The sequence below is a fragment of the Miscanthus floridulus genome, chromosome 2 (assembly GCF_019320115.1).
Source record: "Miscanthus floridulus cultivar M001 chromosome 2, ASM1932011v1, whole genome shotgun sequence".
In the NCBI taxonomy this organism is placed as follows: domain Eukaryota; kingdom Viridiplantae; phylum Streptophyta; class Magnoliopsida; order Poales; family Poaceae; genus Miscanthus; species Miscanthus floridulus.
The window spans coordinates 84,773,712-84,793,264 of record NC_089581.1 but is presented as its reverse complement, the minus strand read 5'-3'; the positions used below and the strand labels follow the sequence as shown (position 1 = coordinate 84,793,264).

Here is a 19,553-nt window from a genome sequence, read left to right as displayed (position 1 = left end):
GCCATTTGTGGTGAACCACGACAGCTCTAGTGTATGAGTGCTAATAGATGAGCTAATTAGGCCGTCAAAGCTAATTTGGACTAACTTTTAGCCCTAACTAGTAACCAACCATATGTTTGAAACATGCTAAGACTTTTTCCAACGTTATTACTAACTCACCAACATTTCAACATCCACGTAAACATATCAACAAAACTGCCTCATGAAATTATTCAAATGATTTTCAATACTTTAAAAATAAAATATCTATTTTATAAGAGAACGGATAAAATGGACAGCCAGTTACAAAGGTTCAATAGACTTTTTCCATAAATCATTATTTGTACCAAACAGAGTATCCAATAACAAATCTTGGCAAGGAAACAAATCTCGAGCCAATATATGCATGATGTCAACAAGCCTCATGAAAACCATCATCTCGAGTCATATACATGCATGCCATCGTACAATACAACAAACCACATAGGCGGAACATGTTAACGTAAAAGGGAAAACCCTGACAATATTCAGAACCCTTTTCAGATCCAACGAAGGCACTCCGTATTTTGTACAGACAATTCGACCACGCACTACATTCCACATCCATTCACCAATTTCTGCGTATTACAATTAGCTTTACGACACTGCATTTCTGCTACCACAAGCAGCGATCTTGTGCCGAAACCATTGAAAACTATGTTTCAACATCCTATATTTCTCATCTGGAGGCCATCGACCAGAAATTCAAGATACAGGATGGCGCCAGCGCAAACCAGCTTATGAAAGCCATTGCTGTGGCTGTCTCGAAACTTGCACAGTGATTCTCTGCACATATGTTGAGATCATTACCAATGAGAACAGTGATTCCTGCTGATGCACATGCTGCACCCAAGGTTAGTGTACCTGTGATCTACGAATAAACATAAAAGGTCATTAAAGGTAGTTCATGAAAGATTGTTCCTTTTACCAAGAAACAAATATACACGACCATAACATAACTTTTTATCTTCTATTGATATTTTTACAACTCTTCAATGTACAGCAAATTATAGATGATTATTCCCTCTGTTTTCAAATATATGCACATTTTTTTGCGCAAACTTGACCAACAATATTTATTCAGTTACTCATTAGTAAAGTGAAAAGAGTACCACTAGATCTGTCATCAAAAGTACTGTAAGTGTGGATTGTATATCTGTTATTTGTACAAATATTCATAGAACAGACGAATAATGAATGAAAAATACAACAGTGTTATATTTTTAGAAAACAGAGGGGGTATTTTACAGAGTATGACCAAATGAAATTACTCACCCCATCTCCGATAGTAAATATACATACAGCTCGGGCATTTCTCAAAGATCGCTTGACAAGAAGTGCATAAATGTCAACAAAAGCTAGCAAAAGGCTCCACAAGCACTGCAAAATGGCTGCTGCGACAAGGTAGCTGGTCAAAAGAAAACCATCAGTCCATTCTGTAGCCAAATAGGTAGACAAATACATATAAATCATCCATTGACAAAAAAAAAGTCTGCATCACCACACAACTCCTAAGAATCTGTTTTGACCACAAACAATGGCATCAGGGGGGCAGAACCCAGTGTGATCACTTAGCATGTGTTTGGTTGAGGGGATGAACGGGGATGGCATGACCTAGAGAGGTGTTTGGTTGTGAGGCGAGCTGGGTTAGGTCTGTCCTCGAGGAGGAATATTCCCTAGATTTGGGGTCACGCCCATCCCTGGCAGAGCAGCGGCACGGCAGCTTTGCACGGCACGGTGGCGAGCGATGCTACAGCAGGCCGGCCCACGCAAGGGCAGTGACGGTGCAGGTCTGAGTCTGGCGCATCAATCGAGCAGCGCGGCGTGCGGCACTGGCAGAGGAACAGCGGACGCGTGGGCAAGCTCCCCCTGGGTTCCTCATCCGTGAGATCTCGGAGCAAGAAGATAAGTCTGAGATAAACAAGTGGACCCAATATGACATGTGGGGCCCACTTACTCCAGCTGCTAACAAAGAGAAAAGGGCATTCATCCCATATTTCTAAATCCCACAAACCAAACAGAAAACAGGTACTATCCCATCCTCCTCAACCAAACAAATAACATCCCATCCCACCACGTCCTCAAACCAAACACAGAAATAGTTTTCAACCAAATGGCAGATTGAATATTTAAATGATGGAAGATCAACTAGAAGCTTAGAAACACAAACATAGGACAGCGAGAGCCAACATGCAGAGTTTCCATTACTCAGCCCTTAAGTATCAAATGATTAGCAAATAAGCCATTAACACCCCTTCAGTCAGGAATAAGTAACTTTTTGGTTGCATGTAGTCAAACATTTCAGTTTGTGCATTCAGTTTTTGCTAGTACAAATTCTATTTGTGCAGAGTTTTGATATTTGAAAATTTATGAGCAAGTTTTTCTTGAGTAATTTCATAAAATCAAAAACCTATAATTTTGTTATGTTTTGTGAACAAATTACAACAAGTAGTTGTGAAGAAGTTGCATTTTGGTAGAGACCGTCAGTGTCCAAAACATCAATATTTGTGACTGAAGGAAATAATTTCAAGATGCTATTGCCATGCTAGCAGATATCACTCAAATTTTAGATAGTTAGCCACTAACCATTCACAAAATCAAAATCTCTCTACAAACCCACAAACTTCAAACAACATAAGCCACTCCAATTCATAAGCTAATCTGCTACCTGGGACAGTGGGATCCCACACCAATCTAAAAATGTTGTTAATGGCACATTAATCTGGATTGGTATCTACTTTATGGTTCTATTTATATAAGAGGGTGAAAAATTTACTTTGGTGATTAAAGTCGAAATTGAACAATTCATTAGAAAAAGGCCAGTTTTCTAACAGTAATATTCCAAATTGTTATGCTAGTTATGAAAACAAAAGAAATAATAAAAGGAAATGAAGTGTCTGATTGTATGTTAAAATGCATATTATAGACCTCAAACATCAAGCATAAATATAATTGTTACTTTACCGTCAGTGTTTGAATTCTGTAATGGTATAACCAAAGGAGTCCATAATATCAAACAAGAGCAAAGAAGTTCACTGAATGCCTTGAAAAAGAAGGATGCACAAATTATTTTCTATTTTCATTTACATGTTAATATCAAACTAGATTAAAGCTATCATCTAAATATGAAGTGGTCATGTTACATTCAAAATGCATGTTCCCTTTCAAAATGAAAACAAATATAACACATGATTACATGTACGCTACTACTCCTTCCATCTGTGAATAAATTAATTCCTAGAGTCATAAGTCAAATATTTTCAGGTTTGAACAAATTTATAGAAAAATATAATAATATTTATGACACCTGAAAGTGCAATCAAGCCTTAATTATGGGTTTTGGTGATAATGACCACGCAATTAAAGAACTAATGAGATTTATTGAGATGACAAGCAGGGAATTATATTCGAGGATGCTACGCGAAACGGAGGAGCCCCCAATTATAAATGTAGATGGCTTCAAACTCAAAGGAGGTTTAAATTCTTTTATATATTGAATTTGAGTATAGGAAAAGCCGTACTATAAAGGGGGGCACAATGTTTAAGCTAATATATGCTACCAAGTGCTCACTTCACTATTAGCCTTGTTGTCTTGCGTGGTGCGGCACTGCCGCATTTGAAGAGAGGCTCACCCGACCCCTTGGTCGCGGGCTCTGGTTCACCCGACCCCTTGGTCGCTCCGGCTCGCCTGACCTTGAGGCCACAGGACTCTGTCTCGCCCGACCCCTTGGGTGCGGTGTCCGTTGAGGGCTGCGGGTATATATACCTTTCCCTTTTCTCTCCAACGGCTATCTGCGATTCAAGTGACCGTTGGGGGGTGGGGGGGTATATATACCTTCCCCTTGCCAACGATAATAAAGAAAATGAAAAACGGCAACCAGCTCTCTTCTTCCTCTCTTCAGCATGTCCAAAACAGAGCAGGAGCTCTATCTCTCACTCCATTGTTGGCCTCAAGCTCTCAAGCAAATCCATTGATTTCCCCTTCAATCCTTGAGGAAAAAGGGTCCCAATTCGATTAGAGAGCAGTTCCATTGATTCCCAAACTCTAAAGAGCACTTAGTTCACGTTTTGGCCAGCGGTTGTGTTTGTTACTCTTGGAGCTTGACTCCTAGCCGGCTAGAGCGTCGCCCGTAGAGCTTGCCAACTTGTGTGGCAGCATCGGGAGGTTTGTAACCATGTCTTGAAGCTAGTAAACCCACCCCTCATCTCAAGAGTTAAGTCTCTTAACTTGAGAACGAGGAAGAGCTAGAAAGCTCTAAGCCTTAGTGGCTAATCTCAACATCAACAACGTGAAGGTAGGCAAGCCTTGATGGCGAGCCGAACTACGGGATAAATCATGGTGTCACCTGTGTTTGATTTACATTACTTGCATGACATATTGTTGTTGAGATGATTTCTAGAGTTTAAGACTAATCTAATTGTGTGTGGTATTCCCACCACTTTCAGCTATCGATCTGTGATCCACTACCCTGCAGGAAGCTAAGAAATTTACCCTATCTAAATTTCGTTGGGTAGATTTTGAACTGTGAACTAATTTCTCATGCAGGTGCAGCAGTGCCGCTGTTTGGTGCGACAGTGCTGCGCTCACAGAACGGCAGTGCCGCGGATGAATTTGACTTCCGTTTGAGTTGATTTTTTACAGGCCTATTCATCCCCCTCTAGGCGTTCCAAAGATCCTACAAGTGGTATCGAAGCACAAGGTTACCTCGTGTGCGCTTCACCGCATGAGGGTGTGTTGTGAAGCCCATCAACGTCGATCTGGAGGACGTTGGGCTTGCATGACACCAACAGCAGTGAGCTTAGTGCCTCTACAGCCATCAACTCCACGCTCCCGCAGCTAGAGGCAACCGATGCCAAAAAAGCTCAAAATGAAGAAGAAAGAAGGGAAGCTAGAAAAGAGAAAAGAGAAGAAAGAGAGAAGAAGGAGCAGGAGCGGTTAGAAGAGAAGAAAGCAAGAAAAAAAGAAAGAAGACTCAAGAGAGAAGCTAGAAGAAAAAAAGAAGCAAGAAAGAAGAAGGAACAAGAAGCAAAAGCCTATAATGCATCTTCAAGTGAGCTATCTAGCAGCTTCGAAGATGGATGATGATGATGAGTCCTACCAAGTGCATAGCAAGAAGGACAAGAAAAGAAAGGGACAAGAAGAATGACGACAAAAAATATGCCGCCGTATCCTTTAGCTATTCTTCTGTCTATGACTAACCATGATCGTAAGTCTTTCATCAATGTGCCCGCGGACAAGTTACCTTATTTTGATGGGACTAACTTTGCCAAATGAAAACACTTGATGAGAGCCTATCTTATAGGTCTTTATCCCGATATTTGAGAGGTTGTTTGTAATGGATTTAAGGCACCGGATGATCCCAAGAATCTAACCATGAAAGAAATGAGAATCATCCACCTCAACGATCAAGCTATTAGTGTACTACTTAGTGCCTTGAATGGTGATGAGTACAACAGAGTGACTGGTGTGGATGTTGCCAAACAAATTTGGGATACTTTACATCTTGCACATGAAGGGGTTGACAAAGTGAAAAAGGCAAGAATTGATTTGTTGATGTCCAAGCTCAACCGATTTGTTATCTTAGATGGAGAAGGGCCACAAGAGATATTTGATATGTTGATGACCATGGTGGACAAGATTAGAGGCTATGGTTGTGATAAGCTAGATGATCACAAAGTTGTAAAGATTATGTTGGAAGCTTATTCACCAAGAAATAAGACCGTAGTAACTCTAATTAGAGACAAGAAGTTTGAGTACTTCACAACAAATGATGTACTTAGGAGGATCTTAACCTTTGACATGCAAAGAGAAGAAACAAATTAAGAGAAAGAAGCTTGGAGAATTGCAAGCAAAGCTAGAAGGCATCAAGATCAATAAGAATGTAGCTCTCAAGGCCAACAAATCAATGCAAACAAGGCTCTACTAGCAAATCCAAGACCAACAAGCAAGCTTCAATTAGCAAGCCCAGAGCAATCAAACAAGTTCAAGAAAGAGTAGAGACCACCTCATCCTCTAATGAGAGTGAACGTGATGATGACCAATATGAAAAAGTGGATGATGTTACTTTCTTTATGAAGAGGTTTCACAAAGGGTTGAAGAAGCAAGGGTACAAGGTAGTAAAGAGAAAGTTTTCAAACAAGAAAAAGAGGAAATGAGACAATTGTTGAAGCACCGATCACTTCATTGCTAAGTGCTCATATGAGATCAAGGAGAACTAGTATAAGAAAGAGAAGGAGGAAAAGGCCGACCAGAGAAAGAGCAAGAAAAACATAGAAGCTCGCATTGGGCATGAATAGGGATTCATCTATTAAAAGCTCAACTGAAGAAGATGAGAAAGTTACAACCATTGCTATCCATGAGCCATCTTCTTCACCAAGACTCTTCACCAACATGTTCGATGATGACTACTACTCCCCTCACATTTGTCTTATGGCAAAAGGTGAGAAGGTAAAATCTAAATCCAAGACCTAAAGCTCCTCCACCTTCATCTCCTAGTTATATCTCTAGTAGTGATATTAGTGATACCTCTAGTGATGAATGAATCTAGTGATGAAGAAATTGATAAATTAACTAATAACTTAGATGGAAAGACCAAATTATTCATCACTAAACTAATGGAGGACTTAGAGAGTGTCCAAGCCGAGCTAGAATCTAGAGAGGAAACTCTTATCCAACAAGAGGATCTCTACATTGCTAGCAAGGAAACTCTTGCATTAGAGAGAAGTGAAGGGGAATCCTTGCATAAGGCCTTGGCCAAAGAACAAGAGGACCATGCTGTCACTAAAGAAAGAAAATATTACTCTTAAGAAAAAGTATTGCGACTTAAATGAAAAGCACAAAACTTGAGCTGCAATATAACACTCTTTGGGATAGCAACTCACATTCCTCTAAGGTAAAGGATGCTTGTACTACTTCCAATAGTCAAGGTTGTGGAAAAATGTTATAATATTGATTTGAATGCTTATTCCACTAACATTCCAAACAATGAAGACAACGAGAAAAGAAATGGCTATGATCGTTGGCAAGAGCTGCTTGAGTGGTAAGGCTCAAGTAAGTGACAAGAAGGCAAATGATTCAAAACTGCCTCAATTCAAGCAAGGGAGACACCCCTCAATCAAGCATGGGCTTAGGGCACACTGTAGGAGCCAAGACAAATAGAAAAAAGATCATAAATGACTATGAGTGTGTCAAGTTTGAGAGGAAGGAAAGAGTTGGTACAGATCAGCCTGCACAGACAGCGGCAGTGCCATAGTCCAGAGCGGCAGTGCTGCAGTGAAGGTCGGCTGTGCCGCTCCCCGCAAAAATGGGAATGCTACCAATTCTGCTCCTGATCAAACTAAGCCCAAAAAAAGGTGTCCCAGCAGAAACAGATTCAGCAAAAGCCAAAGAAATCAGTGTGGGACACTATGAACAAGTATGCCTATCAACCAAAGTTTCAACCACCTCTACAAAGCTTGACTTCGTGTTTTATTTTAAGGAACAACAGCAGTGGAAAAGTGGTTGCCAAATATGTTGGAAAGGAAGCCAACACATATAGGAATACTTCTATTTGGGTTTCTAAATTTCTTGGGACTAACATGCAAGGTCCCAGGTCTAATTGGGGACATAAATCAAGCAACTAAATCTATTTTACAGACATACTCCTCCGGTGGGTCAAGTTGGGTGCTTGATAGTGGATGTACAAATCATATGACCAGGAGAAAGGAGAATGTTCTCATCATATACCCCTGAAGATGGACGCAAATGAAAATATTCTCTTTAGAGAAACTCTAAGGGGAATGCGATTGGTCTCGGTAAAGTTGCTATAACCCTTGAGCATTCAATTACAAATGTTTTACATATTGATTCGTTAGGTTACAATTTATTGTGCGTCTCTCAATTATGCGAGATGGACTTCAATTGTCTTTTTACGGATAAGGGTGTGGAAGTCTTTAGAAATGAAGATTCCTCTATTATCTCTACGGGTCATTTAAAGAACAAGCTTTACCTAGTTGATTTCAACAAAAATAAAGTTAATCTTGAGACTTGTTTAGTGGCAAAATCTAACATGGGGTGGCTTTGGCATCGCCGACTAGCCCATGTTGGGATGAGGAACTTGGCCAAACTTCAAAAGGACGAACACATCTTTGGGCTAATAAATATTCACTTTGAGAAAGATAAGGATATGTAACTGCTTGTCAAGCCAGAAAGCAAATAGGCGTACCTCACCCACCAAAGAGTATCATGACCACGACGCAACCATTGGAGCTCATACACATGGATCTCTTTGGACCGGTCGCCTATCTAAGTATCGGAGGTAACAAATATGGTCTTGTTATTGTTGATGATTGTTCCCGTTTCACTTGGGTATTTTTCTTGTTTGCTAAGTATCAAGTTAGGAGACAAAGTGAAGACTTTTGTTACAAGAGCTCAAAAGGAGTTCGGTCTCCCCATCAAGAAAATGAGAAGCGATAATGGGACCGAATTCAAGAACACCGAAGTTGAGGAGTTTCTTGATGAAGAGAGCATCAAGTATGAGTTCTCAGCTCCATACACCCCTCAACAAAATGGTGTAGTAGAGAGAAAGAATCGGACACTCATTGACATGGCAAGGACAATCCTAGAAGAATGGTGTGACGCCGTCAATACCGCTTGCCATGCCATCAACCGCCTCTACCTACACAAGAAGTTGAAGAAAACTTCATATGAGCTTCTAACCGGTAACAAACCTAAGGTGTCTTACTTTAGAGTGTTTGGGTGCAAGTGTTTCATACTTCAAAAGAAACCCAAAATCTCTAAGTTTGCACAAAAAGTTGATAAAGGTTTTCTTCTTGGTTATAGATCAAATGAGTATGCCTTCTGTGTCTTCAATAAAACCTCCGGGAGAGTTGAGGTTGCGATAGATGTGACATTTGATGAATCTAATAGCTCTCAGGTGAAGCAAGTTGATTCAAGTGTCGTAGGAAAGGAGGATCCACCATGTGAAGCAATCAAGTAATTGGCTATTGGTGATATTAGACCACAAGAAGATGAATTCACTGAAGTGGTGGTTCCTCAAGTTGCTGTTGCACCAATTTCCGTTGACGTACCTGACGCTACACTACAGCAAACATCTGCTTGCAACTCTAGAGCACGGCAGTGCCGCACTTGAGGGCGGCAGAGCCGCACCTACACAGTCAGCAGCAGCTGATTCGACTCCAGCTCGTGGACAAAACCTACAACCCATATTTGAGCAAGATAATGATGAAGATCCAAAAGATGAACAAGAGGTCATTGAGCATCCAAGGCTAAGATAAACAATACAACGGGATCATCCCATTGATAACATCCTTGGGAGTCTTCGAAAAAGGGTAACAACTCATTACATTTAGCAAACTTTTATCAATATTACTCATTTATTTCCTCTTTGGAGCCTCTTAAGGTAGAACAAGCACTTGGAGACCCTGGATTTCGAAAGATGGCCATACAAGATGAGCTCAACAATTTCAAAAGAAATAAAGTGTGGACCTTGGTGGAGAGACCCAACATCAATATCATTAGCACCAAGTGGGTCTTCCGCAACAAGCAAGATGAAAATGACGTGATGACAAGAAACAAGTCAAGATTGGTTGATCAAGGTTTCACTCAAGTAGAGGGCTTGAACTTTGAGGAAACATATACACCAGTGGTAAGACTTGAAACAATCCGAATGCTTCTAGCCTATGCCGCTCATCACAATTTCAAGCTACATCAAATGGACGTGAAGAGTGCATTCCTCAACGGTCGCATTCAAGACCTTGTCTATGTTGAGCAAGACACCGGGTTTTGAAGATCCCAAGTTCCCCAACCACATTTACAAACTCCAAAAGACGCTGTATGAGCTTAAGCAAGTACCAAGAGCATGTTATGAATGCCTTAAGAACATGGAGTCATGTTCGTATCCATTTAGAATAGTCTTCGTTAGGTGAGAGTTTGAGAGTCCATTAAAAACTCTAAATTGTAAAATAATGCTACTATTTGACTCTTTGTGTGTGATATGGACATATATTAATCTATGTTGTCACTTGTGATACAATTGTGCTAGAATGTATATCTTTATATGTATCACATGTTGTGTGGTATCTGTTCTGATCTGTACTGTTACAGCAACTGCGGTAGTGCCGCACCCAACTGCAACAGCAAACCATGTTTTGCATAAACTGTCATTTACATCACGTTTTACATACCTGACAGTATGCAGCACCCCACAGGAGCAAGGATGTAGGGAGAGCCCCATCACTTTCACTAAAATGTGAATCTTGGCTTCTTATGCCAATTTGAGAATTCAATTCTCTATTTATATAATTAGGGGAAGGTTGTGTTGTCATTAATCATGAAAAAGAGGAAGATTTAAAGTGCAATCAACCTTAATTGTAGGTTTTGGTGATAATAACCATACAATTAGAGAACTAATTAGATTTATCGAGATGACAAGCAGGAAATTTATATTCGAGGATGCTACACAAAACGGAGGAGCCCCCAATTATAAATGTAGATGTCTTCAAACTCAAAGAAGGTTTAAATTCTTTTATATATTAAAGTTGAGTATAGAAAAAGGCGTAATATAGAGGAGAGCACAATGTTTAAGCTAATATGTGCTACCAAGTGCTCAAACAACAACGTGCATCTCAGATTCACAGTCAAGACAGTCTACACTTCACTATTACCCTTGCTGTCTTGCGAGGTGCGGCACTGCCGCACTTGAAGAGAGGCTCGCCCGACCCCTTGGTCGCGGGCTTCGTCTCGCCTGTCCCCGAGGCCGTGGGCCCCGTCTCGCCCGACCTCAAGGCCGCGGGCTTCGTCTTGCCTGACACCGTGGGTGCGGTGTGCGTTGAGGGCTGGGGATATATATACCTTTCTCTTTCCTCCACAACGGCTATCTACGATTCAAGTGACCGTTGGGGGGTGGGGGGTATATATACCTTCCCCTTCCTCCCCAACGGTAATAAAGAAAATGAAAAATGACAACAAGCTCTCTCCTTCCTCACTTCAGCATGCCCAAAATAGAGCAAGAGCTCTCTCTCTCTCACTCCATTGTTGACATCAAGCCCTCAAGAAAATCCATTAATTTTCCCATCAATCCTTGAGAAAAAAAGTGTCCTAACTCGATTAGAGAGCAGCTCCATTGATTGCCAAACTCTAAAGAGCACTTGGTTCACGTTTTGGCCAGCGGTTGTGTTTGTTACTCTTGGAGCTTGGCTCCTAGCCGGCTAGAGCATCGCCCATGGAGCTTGCCTACTTGTGTGGCAACCCCGAGAAGTTTGTAACCATCTCTTGAAGCTATTAAACTCACCCCTCATCTCAAGAATTAAGTCCCTCGACTTGAGAACGAGGAAGGGCTGGAAAGCTCTAAGCCTTAGTGGCTAACCTCAACCATGTGGAGGCAGGCAAGCCTCGGTGGCGAGCCGAACCATGAGATAAATCATTGTCACTTGTGCTTGATTTACATTACTTGCATGACATATTATTGTTGAGGTGATTTCTAGAGTTTGAGGCTGATCTACTTGTGTGTGGTGTTCCCACCACTTTCAGCTATCGATCTGTGATCCACTACCCAGCAGGATGCTAAGAAATTTACCCTATCTCAATTTCGTTGGGTAGATTTTGAACTGTGAACTAATATCTCCTGCAGGTGCGGCAATGCCGCTGTTTGGTGCGACAGTGCTGCAGTTCCAGAGATCCTACAACACCAAATGAACAAAATATGAAAATATATTTCATAGTGTATCTAATGATATTAATTTGGTCTCATAAGTCCTGGTACACTTCCCTGTAAATTTGGTCAAATTTAAAAAAGTTTGACTTAGGTCAACTCAAGGAATTAACTTATTCCGGGACAGAGGGAGTAATTGAATTGAACTATCAAAAAAAAAACTCGACCTACAAGGGGTAGGCAGCCCCAGGATATTATGCTTAAGAAGACCTTCTCACCTAGAAGCCCTTTCGCTTGCACTGAACTATCAATTTTTCTCTTCAGATGATTAGGCTAGTGCGATTATCATTGTATTGTAGAAAACATTCCACTACATCTATCATCTACTCCCTCTGTCCCACAAAGAATGCCATTCTCACTTCCCGAGGAGTCAAACATTTTTTAACTTTGACCAACTATATTATATATAAAAGAATATTAATGTTTATAATGCATAACTAGTACCATTAGATGAATTGTTGAATATATTTTCATAATAAAATCATTTAGTGATACAAATGTTGCTAAGTTTTTATAAAGCTGATTATGCATCCCATAATGTCATTCTTTTTGGGACGGAGGGAGTACGTTCCTATTTTAATAACACTAATCCACTAACAAAGGCATAAAAAAGGCCTCTTGCTGAGGCTTCAGGCTCTTCACATCTCTGTGACCTGTTTTCATACAGTGAGAATTCCAAGGGATGCCCAAGACAGGAATATGGTCAACAGCAATACCAGATTTTATCTAACACCAGATCTATCAAAATTGAAGCTGTCAAAGCAACAGTCTAACAAAGCATGGTTTCGTCCCTGCAGAAACATGACCCTGTCCTTGGTTCCAGGACAAGGTTTTTGTGGGATACAAGAATTCCTCATTGCTCTATTAGTCTTGTGTCACGCGCAGGAGCGCTGAAGGCGCGCCGTAGGCACAGTCACCGCGCAGGAAGCACGCGCTGGAAGCACGAGCTGGAAGAAGGCAAGGCCAATCACGGCCTTAGATGTAGCGCTGGAAGAAGGCAAGGCCAATCGAGGCCTTAGATGTAGGAGAAATTACATCCGGGCAGTTAAGGCTATGAGCCTATTTAGTCTTGTACTCTGGACAGGGATAATCAAGCAATAACAATATTCCTACCTCCTAATTCCCTTCTTCAACAATAGGGCGCCGAGGGGTAAAACCTCGCCCAACACCACGGATCGAAGCTACAAACTACATAGCCGAGGTCCAGCTACCCTAGACTTCGACGCCCTTGACATCTTGTGTTTAGAAGATGTTGCCAAACTCATTCTGTTTTTTGAAGCAAAAAAAGCTATTATAATGAATAAGCATAAGGAGCAACACATTCATAGAGACACCACAATCTTCACTTCCAGTTATAATCAGAAATAAAAATGTAGTTCACAAAGTTTAAAGGACCGGTTGAAAACTAGCTTACTGACCAAACTTATCATTTTAAAGGTCAAATGCAGTTTGTTGGAAGCAATCTAGTCCATGGTACAAGATTTGAGAAAGATAATTTCCTTTTCCATGATGAAACAGAAATTGTAAGTGTTACCCTAGCTATCACAAGGGTAAGCTCTGGATATAATTCAATAAAAAACAGCATGCCATCACCTAAACAGTTAGACAAGATAGCATTAATACAATGTAAATAATGAGTAATCTACTCAGAATTGAAACCCAAGGATCGAGAACTGTTCCAATTGAAAAAACATGATAGATTACTGTGATTCATCATTGTTTTTATTAGTCTTCAAATCTTGTATATATATAATATATAATATATAATATATAATATATAATATAATATATAATATATAATATATATATAATATATAATATATAATATATAATATAAAAAAGATGGTGATGCGCTACTCAGTCTGTTCAAACTGAAGAAAACATGCTGACCGATTTATTGCAATGAGGAACACATTTGTGAACACTCACAATCCATAGATTTCGGTTGTAAACACAGAAGCAACTATTAATGTCTTGCTGATTGGTTTCCAGAATATTGGTACAGTTTGTACTGACCTCCTTGTTGGTGTATCTTGCCATGGCCATTGATTTTCCTCCATGGGCCATTAAGGTGACTGATAAAATCGGGAATGGTTTCTCGTGGAGAGGTAGGAAGAATGCAAAAGGTGGTCACTATTTGGTCACCTGGACTAAAGTGTGCCTCCCTAGAGAACTCGTGGTTCTTGAGATTTCTAAGCTCCAAACCCTTGGCTGGTCTCTTAAGATGAGATGGTTGTGGCTAAAAGAAATTGATTCAAGCCAATCTTGGTCTATGTTCCCCATTCATGTTCACAAATCTGTCCACACTTCCTTCTCCATGGCCAGTGGGCAATGGTGCTGGAACCTTATTTTGGCTTGACAAGTGGATTCATGGCCAACAGATAGCTGTTCTTGCACAAGTTTTTTGTTTGTAACGAGAGAAGAGCAAACAAGAGAACTGTTCTTGATCCCTCACTGATCATGCCTGGGTCATCGACATCCAAGGTGCTTTGACAGCAGGTGATATCACTGAATACCTTGCCCTCCGGACATTATTTCTGAGCTGATTTTGCAACCGGTGTATCAGACTCCTGTTTTTGGCAGCTTTCTAGGGATGGGACATACTTGGCAACATCTGCATATGCTGGTTATTTCCAGGGTACTATTTGTTTCAGACCATGGGAGAGGATATAGAAGATTTGGGCACCAGGCAAGTGTAGTTCCTTCATGTGGTTAGTCGCTCAAAACAGGTGTTGGATGGCCAATCGACTGGCAAGATGAGGGGTGCCCCGTTCAGAAAGAAACCCTGACTGTTTCCAAGCTGAAGAGAGCATTGATCTGATCACCTTCTGGTTTCTTGTCGTTGCTCACGAATTTTGGTTCAACCTCCTGCGTGGAGTAGGTCTGCAGCACCTCAGTCTGCAACCAGAGGATTATTTTGATGATTGGTGGGAAGAATCATTGCCGGTTGTAGTGCTCAACTCAGGAAGGACCTCAGTTCTCTGATCATTCTAGGTGGTTGGACCTTGTGGATCCATCAGAATAGGTGCTCAAGTCAGGAAGGTTCTCAATCCAAGTGTAGCTAGGAGTCTTGTTGCTTGCTTAGCAAGGATTTACATCTTTGGAGTCTGGCCAGGGCATGAGGTATTGCTTACCCTCCTTGCCCTTGTGCCAAATGTGAGTTAATTATGTTAGTCGCTGAATTCACACTTTTGGAAGTAGCAGAATTCTTACTCTCATTGAGACAGGATGACACTAGGAGTTGGGACAATTTTTTGGTTTATTTCTCAATGCCATGCCAACCCAAGGGGTTGGGGATACAATTTTCTGGTTTATTTCTCAATGCCATGCCAACCGAAGGGGTTGAGGATACATATTTATAGGCTGCTAGCCAGCCAAGCATATGCCAAGATGCTAGTCTAAGATGATGTCCTAGATGTTAAGATGTTGTCCTCTAGATGCTAGTCTAAGATGTTGTTCTAGATGCTGTCCTCTAGTCTAAGATGTTGTCCTATGCTGTCCTAAAAACACAAAGACCACAACAGCCTCACAAAGACCACAACAGCCCCACAAAGACCACAAAGTCCTTGGCCCAATGGCCGAGCTGGCCGCAGTTGCGGCAGGCGTCGTCTCGTGCTGGCTTGTGCCTGCCGGCGGCGCCGCCCTGGGCGCCTCCGTGGGCATCACCCTCGGCACGTCCTCGCGCCCCGGCCTGGGCGTCTCTGTGCGCCTTACGTGGCTTGCCACGCTTGCGGCCGCCTGTCACGGAAGAAGGCTCCCCCTTCTTCCGGTCACCTTGGCTGGCAAGCCACTGCTCCCGAGTGAGAAGGAGCTTCCCGCCAGTGGTGATGGGCCCCGAGAGAGACTGTGGCTCATCGCTGTCGATGACCTTGAGGCAACCTATCGCCTCCTCGATCGACATCGTGGAGAGATCCAGCAGGGACTCGATCGAGCGAGCCATCTGCTTGTACTTCTCGAGGACGCAGCGAAAGAGCTTTTCGACAGCTCTCTCCTTGCCGTAGGTGTCATCGCCGAACTGCACCATCTTCTGCAATAGAGTGTTGAGACGGAGAGCAAAGTCATCAACGTCCTCACCTGGCTTGAAGGCCAGGTTCTCCATTCCTTGCGAAGTGCCTGCAGTGTGGACTGGGCGCGGTCGCTGCCGATGCGTGCCGCAGCGATGGCGTCCCAAGCCTCCTTGGCAATCCGCTTGTTAGTAAGCGAGAACTGCATCTCGGGTGGGACTGCAGCGATGATGGCATCCAGCGCCCGTCGATCTAGGTCGTAGTCGACGTCGCCGTATCGGACTGCCTCCCACATGTGCCGCACCTGGAGCTTTACCCTCATCACCGCAGCCCACTCGACGTAGTTGGTCTTGGTGAGGGTAGGCCACCCACCGCCGGCACCGACGTCCCTAACAACAGCCTGGAGCCCGTGGTAACCACGGTACCGATCCGGGGAGAGAGAGCCACGCTGCCTGTGAAGGCTGCGCTCTCCATCGACCCGTCGGTACCGATCTGGGGAGAGAGAGCCACGCTGCCTGTGAAGGTCGCGCTCTCCATCGACCCTTCCGCCACCGTTGCCGTGCGCGCCTCCTCCAGGAGCGCCGCCGCCGCGTCCACGCTTGTCTGGGCTGCCGCCGCGCTCGTGGGCGTGCGCGGCTGCCCCAGGAGCGCCACCGCCGTGCGCGCCTCCTCCAGGAGCGCCGCCAGCGCGTCCGCGCCTGTCTGGGCTGCCGCCACGCTCGTGGGCGTGCGCGGCTGCCCACAGCGCCGCCCGCGCTCGCGCTGCCTCCCTCTCTAGCAGCTTGAGGTCCGCGTTGGCGGTGTCGTCAGCGGAAATGGAGCTGCCGATGCTGCCACGCAGAGCCTCGACCTCCGCTGCCACCTCCGCTGCCTCCGCCTCCGCTCTGGCTGCTGCCAGCCTTGACGCCCTTGCCGCCGCCGCAGCGGTCTCTGCCGCCGCTCGCTCGCGTTCCTCTGTCGCGGCAAGTTCGGCCTCCTGCCGACGCCGAGTGCTCGAGGCGACCGAGCGCTGAGACTGCCCTACGGACATGACGCGCTACCGGGGGGATGCTGCGTGGGGAGAGGGTTGCTTCAGACTGCGCGGAGGAGTGAGCAGGAGCGGCCGGAGCTGCTGCTCGCAGCTGGGGCTGTTGTGTGGCTGGGAGAGGAGATGAGCAGGAGATGCTCAGGCTACAGGATAATACGGCTTTGATACCAGTTGTTAGTCGCTGAATTTGCACTCTTGGAAGTAGCAGAATTCTTACTCTCATCGAGAGAGGATGACACTAGGAGTTGGGACAATTTTCTGGTTTATTTCTCAATGTCATGCCAACCCAAGGGGTTGGGGATACAATTTTCTAGTTTATTTCTCAATGCCATGCCAACCCAAGGGGTTAGGAATACATATTTATAGGCTGCTAGCCAGCCAAGCATATGCCACGATGCTAGTCTAAGATGCTGTCCTAGATGCTAAGATGCTGTTCTCTAGATGCTAGTCTAAGATGCTATCCTAGATGTTGTCCTCTAGTCTAAGATGCTGTCATATGCTGTCCTAAAAACACAAAGACCACAACAGCCCCACAAAGACCACAACAGCCAGACTTATCCATAAAATTATACGTGGTTAAGCTGACAGTTGTAATAGGCGCGAATGTCCACCTGAAGACTTGGATGGTGTCAATGTGGGTGTAGGTGTGTGTGGCTTTGTATTACCCCCATTTTCTTCTTAATATAATGATACACAGCTCCTCAGGATATTTGGGGAAAAAAATCACAGAAGCATCCCATCAGTTTCATGGCTGATTAAAATGTGAACTTAGTGAGAAAATTCATCATGGTTACATATTTGCATGTAGTTAGGTGGAGGCACTGTTCAAATAAATGGCCTTTTAGTTTGTTTAAACAGCATTTAAACGGTAAACAAAGGCCACCCATGTCGATTAGGCCCTAAACAGCGAATTAAATGATTGGATTATTAAAAACCATCTAAATAGTATAAACAGAATCAGAGTTAAACATGATAAAATGAGCTAAATGGCCATTTAATTCACCATTAGTCAATTGGGGATTACAACTGCCACATTGGCACCCAGCTAATTAATAACATCGTAAGTATATGAGGTGAAGTGAGATTTAGTTATCCTCCAAAAAATTTTTGGTAGAATACTTATTTTTTGCTACACGTAAATATGTATTCTCCGGTCATCACACACAAGCTCCGCAAACAATTCAGTCAACCACATCACACCATCGCCTAACCCCTTACACAAATAGATTCAATATACCACAAATACGACTACTATGCTCAAAGTTAAAGCGCAAGACTCAAGAAAGCTCGCATGCAGAGAATATTTCCATTTCTAATCCAGGCATACAATGAAACCAAAGAAGTCGGTTCAGATTTCAAAAGAGAGGGGTCCACATGAAAAGATATTTGTTGGACCTGAAGGCGGAGACGGACGGGAAGTCGTTGGTGGACGCCATGACGGCGAGCGCGGCGGCTGCGAAGAAAGCCTGCGCAAGGCGTAGACCAAGCCCTGCAGGTGTCCCAGGCGCCCCAGGTGGATCCTTCATCCGCACCCCGCGCGGGTGCGCGGCGCCCTCCCCCTCCCCCAGGGCCTGCGCCGCCGCGGCCGGCGCCGGCGGCGGCGCTTCCACGGGGTGCACCGCCGGCCGGCTAGCCCACATCGCCTCCGCTTCCGCTGCGCTCGATCAGCAGCAGCACGCCGGCATCTGATCTCTTCGGGGGACGGGTGGGATTGGAAATCGGGGAGCCGGGTTTTGGGAGATTCGCTGTGGGATGGGGGACGGGTTTTTTTTTTACAAGTGGATGGGCGATGAGAGCGGGTTGGAACGAGGAAGAGAATGCTAAGTTCGGCTAAGTCGCGTGTGCTGACGTGGGAGAGAAAAATACTGTAATTGATAAGCCGGCTTCCTTATAATGACAGCCCATCAGAGCTGAAATCAGAAAGAGTAACGGTGAGATATGAAGTGTACGATACATAGAGGATCTTCTACGGTACTACCCATCTCTCTGTCTATATACGCTTATAAAGGTAAATCTTAGTAGATGTTTTATCTCTTTATGCAAGGTATCTATATTATTTTTCACTAAATGTTCCACTAACTTACAATTCTTTCATGCAAGCTATCCATGTCATCCCTTAGGCCCTGTTTGAAATACTGAAATTTTTCTTTGTTCATACGTTTTTCTTGTGAAAATGAATGGATTCCAGTGAAATTCCTGCATAATTCCTATGAAACTCCTGCATTCAAACAAGCCCTTATTAATTACAGAAAATATCAACATCATTTCTATTATGCGCAATACTTTTAATCTTTAATCTATTGACGTAAAGTCATCTTCATATGCTATTTGCTTTATCACCTATCACCTATTTTTATATAATGTGATCAAAGTATTGTACATAATAAAAAATGATGTGAACATATTGTGTAATTAATAAGGGATGACATGGATAGTTTGTATGAAAGGATTGTAAGTTAGTGAAACACTTAGCGGGGAATGATGTGGATACCTTGCATGAAGAGAGAAAACATCTAATGAGATTTAGTTTTATAAGAGTATATAGATTAGCTTATCATTTTTTACCGGATCCGATACAATAAAATAAGATACAAGTCAAATTCATATATATACACATGGTATACAACATTCCATATGGTAATGCTATATATAAAAATAGATTTATTTTTAAGAAAATCATGTGGCAACACGTGGGGTATGCTTCTAGTTTTTATATTACCTATATTTCGCTTCCAACTGCAGCAATACTACCTAAAATAGGCTACCCAAATTAATCCTCGTAGAGAATGACAT

At 43.1% G+C, this 19,553-nt stretch overlaps 1 protein-coding gene across 1 annotated transcript; it reads right to left on the bottom strand.

The window, feature by feature from the left end:
• Window positions 1-389: 389 nt before the first annotated feature.
• LOC136526599 (CASP-like protein 5A3) lies at window positions 390-18,577 on the bottom strand. Its single transcript, XM_066519217.1, has 3 exons — window positions 18,156-18,577; window positions 1,294-1,426; window positions 390-889 (listed from the first exon to the last, which is right to left on the bottom strand). The coding sequence occupies exons 1-3, from the start codon at window positions 18,398-18,400 to the stop codon at window positions 698-700; spliced, it is 570 nt and encodes a 189-aa protein (XP_066375314.1). The 5' UTR covers window positions 18,401-18,577; the 3' UTR covers window positions 390-697.
• Window positions 18,578-19,553: the final 976 nt, after the last annotated feature.